Here is an 18,056-nt window from a genome sequence, read left to right as displayed (position 1 = left end):
TTTTACCTCAGCATTGGGATAAGTTATCACGACTACCAACTATCTTCATTTGAAAAACGAATTCAGATAAGCCTTCTTTCATTCTTTGTCTGAACCAATCATGTGGGACTATTATTCTTTTCTTTCAACAAAAAGGTGTGAAACTTTATAAGTACTTGTTCGCATAAATATATATATATATATATATATATATATATATATATATATATATATATTCTCGAAAGTTTGAGACAAGTATTTATAATGTAATGTAAATAGTACATGGTCGGCTTAGGCCAGAACAAGCCCGATTGAGCAAAACAGCGAAAAGAAGCCCAAATTTGGCCACACACTTGAAAACTCAAACTATTAAAAACAAGCCCAAAGTCGGCCCATAGCCATCAAATAACCAAAATTAACGGACTAATTGTAGCCGTTAAGTACGGTTATTTGAGCAGTAATCCTGAAGCAAGTAGGAATAGAGCAGGGCTGGCGACCAAGGTGGTCGCCTAGGGCCTCAACATTTAGAGGGCCTAAAAAATTTTAGGCCCATTAGTGATATGTCCAAAAAAAAAAAAAAAAAAAAAAAAAAAAAAAAAAAAAAAACACCACATAGGCCCCTTACCATGAGTGATAGGCCCAAATAAAAAGAAAAAAAACTTAGGATGCAACATTTAGAGGGCCTCAAAGTTTTTAGGCCCGTTAGTGATAGGGTCAAAAAAAAAAAAAAATTTTCTTAGGCCCTTTACCATGAGTGATAGGCCCAAATAAAAAGAAAAAAACTTAAGCCCATTTCCATGAGTGATAGGCCCAAATAAAAAACAAACTTGAGAGCCTTTCGATTAAACGAATTCACAGCCCATTCAAAATTAGGGTCCTTACAAACTTGGTGATTAAATTCAAAATTGAATATGACCCTTCACTACTTTATATGTATGTTAGTGTGTATTTCAATAATTAAAGGGTCTCACATTTAAGTTCGCCTAGGGCCTCGCAATATATCTCAACCTAGCGCGGATCCAGGTCAAGTCTTAATTAATTATGAGTCCATCCATAATTACCGACTATGAACAATTTATGATTACTATTTATTTTCATGTACTGATCCCCATCACGTACATATATAAATCTCTCTTATAATCAAGTGGATACTATCAAAACATAATACATTAAATTCACCAATTATATAGATCATAAATATTTCAGATTGTCAGGAACATATGTTTGTTAAATCCAAATAGGAATTCGCTATGCCAGGGCATACAAATCCCAACACCTGCAAATAAAAAGATCTACCATTCCCAATAGAAAAAATAACATACTGGAGCATAGTATCTCGCACCTCTAAAACAGATTTCCAAATAATTGAATGAGTACTCCGAGGAATAGGTTCTTATTTTATGGCATGTGAGTCAAGAACTAGACCTATATATGAATCCTGTGATGTTAGTACTGTTGTAGTCAGTTATGATTAGATTTTAAACATGGTCAATGGTCTGGTCAAGGACTTAGAATTACATTGCATAAGTTTGAATTAAAGAAGTGGAAGTTCAGTGATGAAACTTGAGATGATACTAGTGACTAAGATTATTAAATCCTTCATATTTGTGGTGTAATTATTTGTACTTATGACACAATGACTATGGAAGATTTGGATTGGGTGGATATTTGTAGACTGTTATTTTATTTTGGATGAGCACTTGGAACTAAAAAAAGAATCCGCAAAATATTATAATTATTAAAATCCATCAAACCCAAACTCCAAAACTCCATCAGTTTACAACTTGGGAATCCATCTCTAGTGGACCCCTATTAAACATCCAAACGGAAGATAGAACAAATGTAATAAACGTCCAAAAATAAAACTATAGAGAGAGCCCTACATCGTCGGAAGAGTGAATAGAGACCTCTGCTCAGCACGAACACGTCTAAGCCTGAAACTGTCGTATACCTGAAAAATAGAAGTGGGTCAAACCCAGGCGCAAGTTCTATACTTTTACAATCCAAACAGAGGCCTGATACGCATGTACATCCTAAACAATTCAACAATAGCTAATAGTCCGTAAATATATATATAGTCACACTAAAGGACTCTCACTGGACTACAGGCCGGTCTCAACCTGAATAGAGGTAACATGCTAAAACACACACGAAGTGGGCATATGTACCTATACCTAAACAGGGTACACCTCCAACCATCGTAGCCAGCTACACATCCCGATGCATATACGCTCCCTAGCTATCGGTCCTGAGGCTCAAGCTCATACCGAGGCACTATAACAGTACATATATAAAATCCATCCAAAATCCCTGGTATTGCCGCTCAACAAGTAGTTGCCATGACAATACAAATCCACGGGACTTAACTTTTAGTTAATCCCATTCTTATTCCAAATAGGTGGGTAATGGTATTGATTTAAAAACCAAACCCATCCTTAGTATGCCACCGTCCCATACCGATGCCTACTTTCCAATCCTCCAGTAGTCAATAATACTAATAAATCAAGTATATATCAACTAAATTCCAACATCCAACATTTAATGTTAGCAGTGATAAAATAAGCATTGATAATCAGGGTCACCACAACAACATATACATGCCCAATTTAAGTTGTTCCCTTTAGTCTGATATAAAGACAGAATTAATTAAAACTTCCATTTAACACCTTACAAATGACATACAGATATGTAGGGTATGAATCATAAAATCCTAACCTCCACAGTTGATACTAACTGTGATAATGTAAGCATCAAAACAATATTCACAGTATGTATGTAGACATGCTTAAATTATAGTGTTTCACAAAACTGATCTAGTGTTAAACTCAAATCCTCCTAGTATTTAAGTTCCAACAGTTGCTATTACAGAAGTTAAGATAGCTATCATCTAGACCCATCATTCCAATAATTTATACTAGCAGTGGTAAGGAAAAACGTGAACCACAGAACCACAATGCATCCACAAACATGCTTAGTCTAGGTTGAACAAGCATACAACACTACTGTAACTACCAGTTTCATAGCAAAACAGATATCATTTTAGTTTGGTTTAATCTTCATTAATCCTGGAATCATTTAAGAGTGCAAAGAGTATGAAGCCTAAGGGAAAGAGTAAGGATAGAATTTTGCCTCAAAAACTTCTGTTCAAAGTCAACGTCGTCTTCTTAAAAAATCCCGGCGAGTTCCAAAACTCGGTTACTGTTCACGGGTACGAAACACTATTCCTGAACTCAAAATCTGATCTGCACCGTTCAGATTGTACGACACTAAGTCATGAACCTATTCTCCAAATTTCAGCTCGATCAGACCACGGACGAAGCAGGATCGGATGTTTGATGAAATCTGGGCAAAATGGAAAAAAACCTGTGTGACCCAGTTACTGTTCACGAGTACGAATCACTGTTCCCGAGGTCAAACTCTGATCTCCACCGTTCAGATTGTGCGTCACTGAGTCATGAACCTTTCCTCCAAAATTCAGCTAGATCGGACCACGGACAAAGTAGGTTCGGATGTTTGATGAAATCTGGGCAGAATGAAAAAAACCTGTGCGACCCAGTTACTGTTCACGAGTACGAATCACTGTTTCCGAGGTCAATCTATGATCTACACCGTTCAGATTGTGCGTCACTGAGTTATGAACCTCTCCTCCAAAATTCAGCTCGATCAGACCACGGACGAAGCAGAATCGGAGCTTTGATCAAACCTTGGCAGAATTTGAAAAACTGCGTTTTTCTTCTCCACTTCCACAAAACGTGTGCTTTGTTTAAAAAAACCCTACACAGACGTCTACCTTATACTTATAGAGTTTTCCTAAACCCTAGGTTCATTTAAGTCCAACTCACAATCCTAACCGGCCCATCCAATTAATGTAGAAACCTACGACGGCTATAATATAAAACCCTAATTTATACTGTAATTAAAACCCTAGTTAGATGTATTTACCTAATTACCCTATTCACCATTAAATACTTAACAAATAATCTAATTGAACAAAATAATAATTAGTAAACCCAATTAAACCAAATAAGACACACATAAAATAAGACACACATAGAATAATTAAACCAATTACACTTAAACCATTAATGCCAATTAAATAATTAAAACACTAACAAGTAATTCCAATCAAATAATTAAACCAATTACACTTAAACCATTAATGCCAATTAAATAATTAAAATACTAACAAGTAATTCCAATCAAATAACTAAAAATAAATATCATTTAAATAAATTAAATTACCACAAAAGAAAACAATTAAGCACCTAATAAAATAAATAAATAAATAATGACACATAATCAAATAAAATGTACTTAAATAATAAATTAAATATCATTAAATACCAGGAATATCCTTTTTAAAATTAGGGGTATTACAAGTGGAGTAACATTTGGAAGAATGCTTCCCCTATTGATATGCATATTTTGAATATAATAGCATGATTGATTTTTCAACAAATATTTTAGACATTTATGTGCATTTGAACTTCACAATATTTCTATAAGTCTCCCCTTATCAATATGCGTCTATCAAAATATATAATTGAAAGATAATATACGCATAAGCATAATAAATCACACATCATTAACACACTCATATTTCTCCCCCTTTATCATCTCAAAAAGGTAGGAGGACAAAGTATTTGCTTGCCATACCGTGAAATAATAAAGCATAAATATAAGAAAAATGAGAGATAAAGCATATAAAGAGACATTGAAAACAAATTTTCATTTTATAGATGGCATATTTCAATACATCATGAGAATGGTGACAACAAATGCCATTCGATAGACAAAAACATAAATAAAAAGAAACACCTTAAAAGGAAATGACATAAGCAAAATACAACTAAAAAAATGCTTCTCTAAAGCATATATAGAAATGTAGTGCACAACATAGATTTTAAAGGGGCTGCTACTGTCCTAAGGAGCAGGAAGACCATGTGTGCGTCGCATTTCTCGGAGATTAACATGAATATCTCCAATGGCAGTGATCACATCGCCAATTTGTTTATGTTGACTTGCAAGAGTAGCTTGGTTTTGACGAGAGACATCAAGGATTTCCAACAAGAGGTCACGATTGGAATGATCTTTAGCTGGATTATTAAGAGGAGTTTTGAGCCCTAAGTTTATTGGCTCATTTTCAGCGCCATCATCACTTTCATTTTCTTTTTCCCCATCATCAATATCATCAATCTCTTCTCCTCTAGCCCTAGCCTCTTCCATCCTTCTTTTCCTGGGATAATACCACACATTATTTGTGTCCCTTTTCAGCCCCATCATCTCAAGATTTGTGGCAATGAGTATATCTTTTGGTCCTTGTTCGACTGATTCGCCATCATCAAGCGGAATTCCCTTGTGGATGAAGATGTGAGTGAGAACCATGGCAAAGTATAGGGGGACCTTTTTCTTGTTCTTACACGCATACAAGGGATGAAAGATGATGTATACCAAATCAAAGTACTCTCCATTCAAGACACACCAAATAAAAAAGACTTCCATTTGAGAGACTTTGGAGCGATTGCCGAATTTCGAAAGAATTGAGTATGTGATGATTTTGTGGATTAGGTGAGCTTCCATTGTCAATTGCTTGGCTTTTATCTCTTTTGTGTTGGTAATGTGGGAATCATAGCTCATTTGTTGAATTGCTGCTAGTTTGTCAAAATCTTCCCCATTATACTATTTGTGGGGTGAGTATAATTAAATTCCATCCATAAGATGAACATTTCATGCAATGCTGCTAACATCAAGGTTGAATTCTAGTCCAACCACAAAGCACTGTAATTTCTTTACACCGAGCATTTTTTCAAAGAGCATGTAGAACAGTTTCACAAGTTTGGGATAATATTTGTTGTCCATCCCAACAAATGCACCAAGGCCAATAGCATCAAAGAGCTTATTGGTGTTGATGTTGAGGTCGTTACATATTGTGTGTGACAGAACTTTCCCTTTGGCTACTTTCCTATAAAGAAATATTTTCTTATACAACCTCTTATATGTAGGGTTTCTATACAACATAGTTGCAGAGATTTGAATTGGCCTTGGAGGAGGATTTGGTTCACTAAGGCCGGATTCATGATCTTGAGTACGTTGGGCACGAGAACGAGGAGGGTTTCTCCTAAGTGAAGAGGAAGCCATGGATTCTAGGGTTTGGATTAAAAAGAGTTTTGATTGAGAATGCTTTAAGGACACTCAAAATAGAAATTCAATTGAAACACAATAAAACCCACAATTCAGTGCACAAATTCACAATACAAACCCAAAATTTGTGTTTAAATCACTACATGATATATCTACGGTTATGAGGGTTTGATAGAGAAGAATTTGACATAGAGTGCAAAGATAGAATCATGCTTAAATAATGGTGACTAGGAACATCATAAAGGCACGAATTTAAAAGAATAAATAATGGATTCTTACTAGAGAGGATGAACCTAACATTTTTGAGGAAGAGAGATATTCGGTGCACACATGAGTTTAGTGAATGATGAGACTAGGTGAAATGAACTTAGGAATAACTGACTGAAAATGTAAATTAGGAGCAAGAATTCATGAATTAAGGACTGAATTTGATGAAGTAATCTTACCAGTAAAAGACCCCAAAGCACAGATGAAGTTACCCTAGAGGTTTGGTCTCTGAAATTCTAATAGAAATGCCCTAAATGAGACATACCGAGAGTTTATAAGATATATTCTAGGTGGGGAGCCGACTCTCCTTTGTGTGGAGTCAGCTCTATCTTCTATATTAAAAAGATCTAGAGAGTAGGAAAACACTAATAGGCATGGAGCCGGCTCTTCCTATTATGGAGTCGGCTCTTTCCTTTACTGAGTCGGCTTTCCCTTGTATAGAGCTGGCTCTGTTCCTTTATAGAAGCGGCTCTATGTTGTATAGAGCCAGCTCTATGTTGTATAGAGCCAGCTCTGCTGCTGCTTGTTTCAGCACATTATTTTTTGTTCTGTAGTCACTCCAATTTCTCTTCTTAACAGGCAAAATCTATCCTCTTGGAGTGGTTTAGTGAAAATATCAGCCAATTGTTTTTCGGTATTGACAAATACAAGTTCAATGTCGCCCTTAGAAACATTATCCTTAAGAAAATGGTACCAAATTTCTATATGTTTTGTCTTTAAGTACTAAATAAGATTTTTAGAAATGTATAGTGCACTTGTGCTATCACACATAATTGGAATATGATCGTAATAGAGTCCAAAATCCTCAAGTTGTTGCTTAATGTAAAGCAATTAAGCGCAACAACTTCCGGCCGCTATATATTCGACTTCCGCCGTTGATAGAGCTACAGAGTTTTGTTTCTTGCAAGACCAAGACACTAATGATTATCCAATGAAATGGAAGTCCCACTAGTACTTTTTCTATCAACTTTGCATCCTCCAAAACCCGCATCCGAGTAACCAACAAGTTCAAATAAGGTATGCCTAGGTTACCAAAGTCCTAAAAATATGGTATAACTTAAGTAACGAAAAATGCATTTAACGGCACATAAATTAGATTCCTTAGGACATGATTGAAATCTAGCACATAAGTATACACTAAGCATGATGTCTGGTCTATTTATGATTAAATATAAGAAACTACCAATCATACCTTTATACTTTTTAATATCCACATTAATGCCCTTTTCATCTTTGTCAAGTTTCAAAGATGAGCTCATTGGAGTATTGGCATGTTTGACTTCCTCTAAGCCTAATTTCTTTGGCAAATCTTTAACATACTTAGATTGGCAAATGAAAATAACATCAAGTGTTCGTTTGATTTGCAATCCTAAGAAGAAGGTAAGTTCATCTATCATGCTCATTTCAAACTCATTTTGCATACTAGAGGCAAACTTTTTATAAAACACACTATTGGTGATCCAAAGATAATATCATCAACGTAAATTTGAATGACCAACAAGTTGCTATCAATGGTTTTAGTAAAAAAAGTATTGTCAATTTTTCCTCTAATAAAACCATTGTCAAGTAAAAAATAACTTAGTCTTTTATACCAAGCTCTTGGAGCTTGTTTCAAACCATACAATGCTTTTGACAATTTGTAAATATGGTTTAGACTATTATAGCTTTCAAAGCCCGGTGGTTGTTCTACATACACTTCTTCTTCAATGAAACCATTTAGGAAAGCACTTTTTACATTCATTTGATATAACTTAAAGTTCTTATGGGATGCAAATGCAATGAGCATTCATATAGCTTCAAGTCTAGTTACGGGAAAAAAGGTTTACTCATAATCAATTCTTTCTTCTTGATTATAGCCTTGAGCAACAAGTCTTGTCATGTTTCTCACAATTATTCCCGATTTATCATTTTTGTTTCTAAATACCCACTTTGTGCCATTGATGGTCTTATCTTTAGGTCTTGGAACTAATTTCCAAACCTCATTTCTTTCAAATTGGTTGAGTTCTTCTTGCATGGCCAAGAGCCAAGACTCATCATTTTCAACTTCATGAATATTTTTTGGTTCAAGTTGGGAAACAAAAGCCACATAATTGCATATATTATTAATTTGAGATCTAGTGCTTACTCCTTGGATGGATCGTCAATAATTTGATTGATTGGATGATTAAGCACTTGCTTCTAAACCTTAGGAAGTGTGTCCTTATGAGAGTGACTTTCTTTTGGATTATCTTTGGAGAGATCTTCAAGAGATGGATTGTTTAATTCAAGATTTTCAATGTTCCTTTCACTCTCAATCACATCCCTATTATCATCCAATGAACATCTAAGAGGGGGCAATGGTAATTCATCGAATACAACATGTATAGATTCCACAACCACAAGTGTTCTTTTGTTAAACACTCTAAATACTTTGCTACAAGAAGAATATCATAGGAAAATACCTTCATCTAATTTAGGTTTAATTTTCCAGATTATCTTTGTCATTTACCACGAAGCATTTACACCCAAAAACTTTAAAATAACAAATATTTGGCTTCCTTTTGTTCCAAAGTTCATAAGGAGTCTTATTAAGAAATTTTCTAATGATGACTCTATTTATGACATACCATGAGGTATTAACGGCTTCGGCCGAAGGAGTTTTAGGAGACTTACGTTCATTCAACATAATCCTAACCATTTCTTGGAGAGACATATTTTTCCTTTCAACAATTCAATTTTACCACGAAGCAAAGATTGTATGAGCCTCATTTTTATGTGTAAGAAAAAATGCTCAAGTGAATCTAAAGTAATCATTAACAATGACAAATGCATAGAGTTTTCCTCCGAGACTAGCTATTCTCTCCGGACCAAATAAGTCCATATGAATTAATTCAAGTGGTCTTGTAGTCGTTATGTCCTTTTTCCTTTTGAATGATGACTTGATTTGTTTTCCTATTTGGCATGCGCTACAAGTTTTTTCTTTGAAAAAATTAGTTTTTAGGAGGTCTTTGATGAATTCATTTTTAGATAGTTTCGAAATCAAATTCATACTAGCATAACCTAACCTTCTATGCCACAACCAACTATTTTCATTTAAAGACACAAGGCATTTAACATTTTGATCATGTAATTCACACAAAAGCAAAGTATACAAATTACCATTTCTAAGAGCATGAAATCCTTCATTATTATCCTTTTTGACAATACATTTATCCGATTTAAAAAATGCATCATATCATTTATCACATAGTTGGCTAATACTAAACAAGTTATGTTTTAATCCTTTAACAAGTAAAACATCATCAACAGATAAGGAAGAGGAGATACCAATAGTTCCAATGCCAACGACTTTGCCTTTTTAATTGTGTCCAAATGTAACACTTCCTCCTTTATGAGGTTTGATGGAAAGAAATTTTGATTGATCTCCCGTCATATGTCTTGAGCATCCATTATCAAGGAACCATTTGTCCTTGGATGAATATGAAATCTTCAAGCAAACCTACAAAAGAAATTTGAGTAATCTTCTTTTGGTACCCACATTTTCTTGGATCCATGAGAGTTAGGAAGAGACATATATGTTCCTTTAATAACCCAAATTTCTTTTGTCATGCATGGCCTAATAGGATAATTATTAATCTTATGTCCTAACTTTTTACAATAATAACATTTTGGACTTAGAGAGGAATTTTTAACAAAATAATTATTCAAATGCTTTCTCTTTTTCAACAAATAAGAATCTTTGTTGTGAGGATCATATCCAAGCCCATCCTTAGCATAAGCATTTCTTTGCTTTCCAAGTATGAGGCTCAAATTCTTTCTTTCTTTTGTGAATTTGGCTAAATTCTCAATTTGATCTTCAATAATAACTTTCAATGATTCATTTTTAGAAATTAAATCAATTGATGTCAATTCTTTAGCTAATTCCTTTTCCTTTTTCAAAGTTTCATTTTCAAGTTGAGATTTTTCAAGATTTTAAGAGATGATAATTTTTTCTCTTCTAAGACTAGCACATTTTTAAACCATCGTACCTAATTCATCATATAATTCTTTAAAAACATTTAACAAGTAATTATGCACATCAACCATTACATTATAAGTAGTTTCTAAATCAAATGAATTATGATTAGAGTTTACCTCACCTTCATCATCCATGAGACAAAGATTGACCAATTCATTGAGTTCATCGTCACTTTCGGATCCATTTAAATCATCATCCTCCCATATCGCCGCATCACTTTAGCTTTCTTTTTCCATTCCTTTTCGTTTTTGTAAGCATAACAATCGGATTTGAAATGTCCCGGTTTTTCACAATGAAAACAAGTAGGCACTTCTCTTTTCCCTTGCTCACTTGGTGAACCATTTCTTTTGAAGTTGTTACTCTTTTGATATTTCTTCATTTGAAGGACTTTTCTCACGGTTTTGGTAATGAGAGCAATTTCTTCTTCTTCTCTATCATTAAGAGTTTTATCAATTGCGACCTCTTTGGTAGTAGCTTGAAGAGCTAGATCTTTCTTTTGAATTTCTTTGTCTTCATCTCTATCATTCATTTCTAGCCCGTAAGCCATCAAGGAACCAATGAGTTTATCTATAGGAAGTGTGTTGAGATCATTAGCCTCTTGGATGGTGGTCGTCTTGGCTTCCCAATTCTTAGGCAAGGACTTAAGAATTTTTCTCACATTGTCAGACGATGTATATGACTTTCCAAGAGCCTTCAAAGGACTCACAATGTTAGTAAAACGAGAATACATTTTACTAATAGTTTCTTTGTTGTTCATGGTAAAGAGTTCATATTTATGGACAAACATATTCATTTTGGATTCCTTAACATGACTAGTACCTATAAAGGTAACTTCAAGTTTATCCCAAATTTCTTTGGCCATTTCGCAATCCGAAACTTTATTGAATTCGTCTTTGCTTAAGGTAAAATAGAGATTGGATATAGCCTTAACATTGCATTGTACAAGCCTACGGTCATTGAAGGTCCGCCGTCATATGCAATTGCTCCCTATCACTGTCATGACATTTGACTCTTAAGTATGAGAGAAGTATAAACTCTTTTATTAATTAGTAATTACTTTGATTTGTTTGGCGGAATCTTCGGAATGTTTAGACCAGCACTTTGGGTAATTATGTAATTAATAGTTAGAGGGTTATATTTTCAATATTTGCATCATTGCTACTTGTATTTATTTTGTATTGATTATGGTTGATCACAAAGTAAATTCGAAGGACTTCGTGTGTTTTTAAACAAAATGATTTATTATATATTTATTTATTTAAATTATTATTTTTGTCAAACAAATATTTTATTGTGATCGAGCCAGAAATAATCAACAGAACTAAAATATAATATATATTTTAAGTAGTTAGATTGATGGCTTTATTTATCCGATAATTAATTATACATAGCGGGGTCAAAGTGCAATATTGACTTAGAGGTTATTTATTATTTAATTAAAGTTCAATTAATTTCTTTTAGTGGAGTAGAAATTAATTTATGAATTAATTGAATTGAGTTAATGGACCGGGCCAATTATTAATTTACTGTAGCCAATAAAATGATAAGCCCAAATGATTCTCACTCATAGCCCAACTTGATATTGGAATCCTATTAGATTTGAGACATGTGAATTAGAGATTAAGAATGATTTATTATTTCCTTTTCTTTATCTTTATGTTGCTTATATATATGCATGTTCTATGTATATTTTAGGGGTGATTTTTGGAAGAAGGAAAAATGAATCTATTTTCTCTCTCTAGAAAATTAGGGTTAATGTTCTCATCTAATGGAGGCTTCCACAAGCCTAGTTTTCCAAGGTATTTATGGTGTCTTATGGGTAATTTCTAAAGGCAAGACAATTACCAAGATGATGGAGATCCAAGGAGATGGCATCTAGTAAAGGGATCTACAAAAAATGAGAACATTCACTTTAGAGGAGAGATCTAAGGTTTACTCTAACCTTGATGTAAGTATTCAATCTATTAATTGAATGATACATCATATTTTATTTTTGCATAAAACTTGTCTCTATGTAATGAATCAAGATCTATGAATCAAAATCTCTCGAAAAGTTTTTAAAACTTGCACGTTTTCCAACAGCAAGATCCCTAGTGTGATGGTGAGACTATTGCTCATAAGTTTGGACATAGAGTATTTAGATCTTTAAATGTTTCTAGGAGTGCTTCTCTGGACAGTTTAATGGATAATGGTAGATGGAATCTATCTCTGTTGCAGGGACCTGATGTGCATCAATTCAGAGATTTTCTTATGCAAGTTCCTATTCATAATACAGAGGATAAGTTGTTATGGGATAATGGCACGTTTTCCTTCAAAAAAGCTTGGCAATTGTGTAGAGTGCCTGCAGCTGAGGTTAAATGGTATAGCTATTGTTGGAGTCATGCAAGGCGATGGTCTGTCACTATAATTTTTGTGATGCAAAATCGTATCCCTTCTACGGTGAATCTTCAAAAGAGGAAGGTCTGTTTGGTGGCTAGATGTTCTTTGTGTCAAAGAGCTGTTGATTCAACCGATCATATTTTTATTAGATGCAAATTTACTCAAGATTTTTGGAGACGGTAGGGAGATACATTGAAGTGGAGTATGCATCAGTTTGCAGCTATTGAAACTCTTGCTGATTTATTTCTTTGGTTTCAAGATTTATCCACTTTGAGGTTTCATAGAACTTTATTTGCTACTGCGATTTTGGGGATTTGGCAAGAGAGAAATGCTAGAATTTATGAAACTGCTTCTACTCCTGAGGTTGTGGCAAGAAATCTGTTGCTCGATGTTTTGGATATTCACAAAATTCTTCTTTCAGATTTGGCTGCCTAATTTCTTTTCCTTTTTCTGCTATAGGAGTTGCTGTGATGCATGTATCCAGTTCTCCCTTAGTTGTTTCTATTTTCTAAGGTTATGCCCTCTGGGACTTTGTCATTTTTTCTTCTTTTTTATATAACCACAATTATGAAAAAAAAAAAAAGAAAAAAAAAAAGAACCCATTTAGTGACACGCACACATGCCCAACTCACAACCAAGGATGGTCAATTAAGCATTTTCCTACAAAGCCAACATTTCAGTTCCTTAACTCCATCTATGAATCATTGGATCAGATTCTAAACTTACAAATTATATATAATCCACTTATATTACCTCAATAGAAAAAAAAAAAAAAAGAATTTTTTTTTTTAAATAACATCAGTATAAAACTCCCAAATAATCTATCATTTATGAGCAGAGACACTAATTTGTGTAGGTACGGAGGTAACTATTAAATAAGATTCATCCATATAGGCTCAACATTAACCCAACGAAATAAATATATGACAAACTACATATTTACTACATGCCAGAATTACTCCTATAACAATAGGTAAAGGTTCATGTTTTGTTATATCCATATATGCTTTTACCACAAACATACACATTTACCAAATCCATTACCATACACATTAACCAAATTCAAAATTACTCCTATTTGTGAGGGTGACCCACGTATAAAACTTATCTTATAGTGTGTTTCTTCGTAATCTTTATTATTATCTTGTTGTTATATAATTTGCCATCGTTGAATGTATATTTGTTTAGATTTCTGTTATTGCCAACATATTGGTAGCAGGAGCTTCCGATGTGCCCAACAAATTCAAACTTATGCAATGTAATTCTAAGTCCTTGACCAAACCATTGACCATGTTTAAAATCTAATCATATATGACTACAACAGTACTAACATCACATGATTCATATATAGGTCTAATTCTTGACTCAGATGCCATCAAATAAGAAACCATTTACTGACACGCACGCATGCCAAACTACAAGATCAATTCACAACCAAGGATGGTCAATTAAGCATTTTCCGACAAACCCAACATTCCAGTTCCTTAACTCCATCTATAATCATTGGATGAGATTCTAAACTTACAAATTATATATAATCCCCTTTTATTACCTCAATATAAAAAATAAAATTTTTTTTTTAATAACATCAGTATAAAATTCCTAAATAATCCATCATTTATGAGCAGATTCACAATAATTTGTGTAGGTATGACAAACTACATATTTACTATTAAATCAGATTCATCGTACGCTTGACATCAACCCAACGCGCTTGACAGCAACCCAACGAAATAAATATATGACAAACTACATATTTATTACATGCCAGAATTATTCACAATAATTTGTGTAGGTATGAAGGTAACTATTAAATCAAATTCATCCATATAGGCTCAACATCACCCCGACGAAATAAATATTTGACAAACTACATATTTACTACATGCCAGAATTACTATTATAACAGTAAAAGTTCATGTTTTATTATACCCACGTACGCTTCAACGGTTTAAACCTATTACCACAACCATACACATTAACCAAATCCATTAACAATATCAATAAATTAAGAACATACATGGACGCATGTACAAGTATATAAAAGTGCATAAATCTACTCATGTGTATGACTCATATTATGAGTCTACTACACAATATGAAGGTTGCCAGTCCTAACATGAATTAAAAAGGTTGCGTTATATACAGAAAGAATACAAACAAGAGTTAACTTGCCTGAAAAATTCATGCTTGACAATCACTTTTCCATTGATATCTCCTCCTAAACTCTCTCACACACACTTCCTTACACTGTTTCTGAGCGTGCTGTATATCTTTCAGGAAGTCTTTTTCTACAACTCTCACCGAAGGTAATTACGAAGATAAGGATAGGGAGTCGTATTTCAATTCATAATATCTCAATTTTACTCTATCCCTTATCTTCCTCTAGTAGTTAAAACTACTCCTTTATCTAATAAGTAACCTTCTGAAATTTAAACACTCATATCTCACGTAGAAATAACGAAACATTGTTGTTGTATCTCCAAGAATTCCCGAAATATTACTGTATAAATTGATTGCCAGTAAAAAGAGCTGAGAAATAGAGAGGAAAAAGGAGTTTGATATAATATCCTATCCTATTATTCTAAGTTTGAAGAGGGAAAAAATATAAAATTGTGATTCTTTATTGACATAACTCTGTTTATAAGAAACAAATCCACAGGGCCTTTCACCACACTATTTCCACCTTTGTTGTTTCATAGAGCTCAAACCCATAATTTTCATCAAATCATAAAATATCTAATCCATTAAAAGACTCATCAAGTCCACAGGTTTTGCAATCTCTAGTGTAAAGTAAACAGAGGGAGATGTTTTTACCATAAACCTAGCATCGGTTAGGGTTGAACCACATAACGGGTTGCAGAATATTGTTGAGTGGATGATGAGAGGGAAAAATGGGTGTGACAGTGAAATCTCTCAAGTTGTAGACACCCATATCAGCCTCCTTTAGATTTTGGAGTGGTTCTTTGGTGCCCTCAAAAAAGATGGAATCCGGGGTGAAATAGATAGAATTGGGCATCAATACTCCAGGAGGGAAGTCTTGAGCTGAGACCATGTAGGACTGATTGTCTCCCACAAACACCACTCTATCATCCAGACATTCAATGTATTCCAAACTTTTGTTAGCCACGTTGAGCCTATAAACTTCAAATCGATGAGTCTTAAAATAGTATTCATCCTTCCAATTCTCCCAATCATCAAGAATGGTTCCATCTTTTGCAATCACTTCACCACACCTATGGATAGACAAAATATCTGCAGAAAATGGGTCCACAACTAGGTAAAGTTTGCCAATAATGCTCCTCGGTTTCAGTTCATACTCTGGGAAATCGGGTTTTTGAAAACTGGAATCGTCAAAAGCAATTCTCAGTTTGCAAGGAGGACCTCGAGCTCTTGCTTTACTGCGAAGATCCCATGCTTCAATTTGTTTATAGTAGTCTATGCAATAGAACAACTGATCCTTGGGAGAATACACAATATCGTCATACTTCCAAGGATCTTCTTTTTCTTCATCTTCAGCTTCATTTTCTTCATCTTCAGCTTCATCTTCCACGTCTACCAACTTCTTATAGTCTAGCTTGCCACGCCAGCACGAGTCACCCAATTTGTAGTAGGCAAGGGAATGTTGAAAGTCAATTGCCATTAGCACTGTGCAGTGATCATCCCCAGAGGCTGATGGAGGAGGAGATGACATTACAACCCTTTTGGGAATGCATTTCAAGGATGGAATTTGGATGGTGGTTGGAACCGGAGTGATGAGCGGATTGGTTAAATATAGATCATAGTCATCACCCAGAACATAGTCGTCACTACGACAGTGAATATAGGCCAGCCATCCATGGGACGACCCGATGCAGACTGCGTGATCAGGTATGACAATGTTACTGTTGCTCCTCCCATTGTTGAGGCTCACCAGTTTTCTTTCAGCTAGGCTGTACAAGCAATAATCTGGAAAACCACCACCCTCATTTTCCTCTCCAATGGCTTTTGCAAACAGCTCATGATCAATTTCATCCTTGTCCTTGCAAAAAGGTATCAACAGACACGGTGCCATTGCCGACAATGGTGGATGATTAGCTAAACAATAATTACAAGAAGAGTTGATTGCTCGCCAAAGAAGAGATCGACTTGGTGGGTTATGAGTGGAGGAGGAGAAGGATATAAGTTGCTTGACACCACTACCACCACCACGACCACCGTTGCCCAAAAAAAGATTCCCTAATTGCCTTCCCCTGTTGAGATTGAGATTAAGATGACCCAAAGAAACCGTCCTCCAAACACAAATAACTGACAATTTAAAAGCCATGGATCCAATGATATTAATATTGATTATAGGAATATCCAAAAGACAAGATCAATCTAAATCAGAGTCAAAATATCAAATGCTTACTGAAAAAAACAAAAAAAAAATTAGGGGAAGAGAGTGAATGAGAATTATGAACGAGGGTTCATTACCAACATAGGGGCATTAATCAACGGTTGGATGCAATCGGTTGCACGCATAAATTTATTTATTTAATTTATTTTTAAAGAGGATTATTAGATTTACAACTCACCCATCCGCACCCTAATAACCTTTTAAAAATAAAAATAGAAGTCCAGAAAAGAAATTATTATTATTTTTTCAGTAAGTAAGAATAGAGAAATTCATAGAATCGTGCACCCACCCTCAATTGCCAAATTAAATTTATTTTGTTTTTCTTCTACAAATCACATCTCCAATCATTAATAAATATATTAGGGTCAACTTTATTTTAACCACGTCTCAAACTCTTCATGGCATGTTCGGAGAACTTTTAGAAGACAGTAATTATTATTCGCTTTACGTAAGTATTTTAGAAGGAGAGAGAATCATAGAAGATTATTATTTTTTTTCTCTTTTCTTTTTAAGCAAAATTTAAAAATAGAAAATATTATGAAGGCTTTTTCATAATATTTTATCATGAATGACTTATTTGTTTGAGAGAAGTGTGCGTTCCAAATGAAAATTCTAAAACAATTTCTTCCTTTGTCTCTCTTTATCTCCTTCCTTTGGAAGTTCCAGTCAATAAATCTTTTCAAATACTTGTACTTTAGTACAATTAAATAAAATCGTGTACTCAACGAGGACTCAATCAAACTCGGTACAATCCATCAATTATTCGGTTGATTGGAGGTGCAGGAGTCGAAGGAAAAAAAAAAATCTTCCTACAAAAAATGAGTCTTTAATCACATAACAGAAAAATCAAATTTTTGCTGATTGCGTTGCACATGTCTCAAAATAGAAATGTTATTTACATCTTTACATTATGGC

The 18,056-nt window shown here is 34.2% G+C and overlaps 1 protein-coding gene across 1 annotated transcript; it reads right to left on the bottom strand.

Annotated features, from left to right (window-relative positions):
* Positions 1 to 15,587: 15,587 nt before the first annotated feature.
* Positions 15,588 to 16,817, bottom strand: LOC132272672 (uncharacterized). Its single transcript, XM_059773773.1, has one exon. It carries the CDS (start codon positions 16,815 to 16,817, stop codon positions 15,588 to 15,590), a length of 1,230 nt encoding a protein of 409 aa, XP_059629756.1.
* Positions 16,818 to 18,056: the final 1,239 nt, after the last annotated feature.

The sequence above is a fragment of the Cornus florida genome, unplaced genomic scaffold (assembly GCF_030987335.1).
Source record: "Cornus florida cultivar Cherokee Brave unplaced genomic scaffold, ASM3098733v1 CherokeeBrave_3.0.0_Hap2_Chr09, whole genome shotgun sequence".
NCBI classification, from domain to species: domain Eukaryota; kingdom Viridiplantae; phylum Streptophyta; class Magnoliopsida; order Cornales; family Cornaceae; genus Cornus; species Cornus florida.
This window is presented reverse-complemented; position numbering and strand designations above follow the sequence as displayed.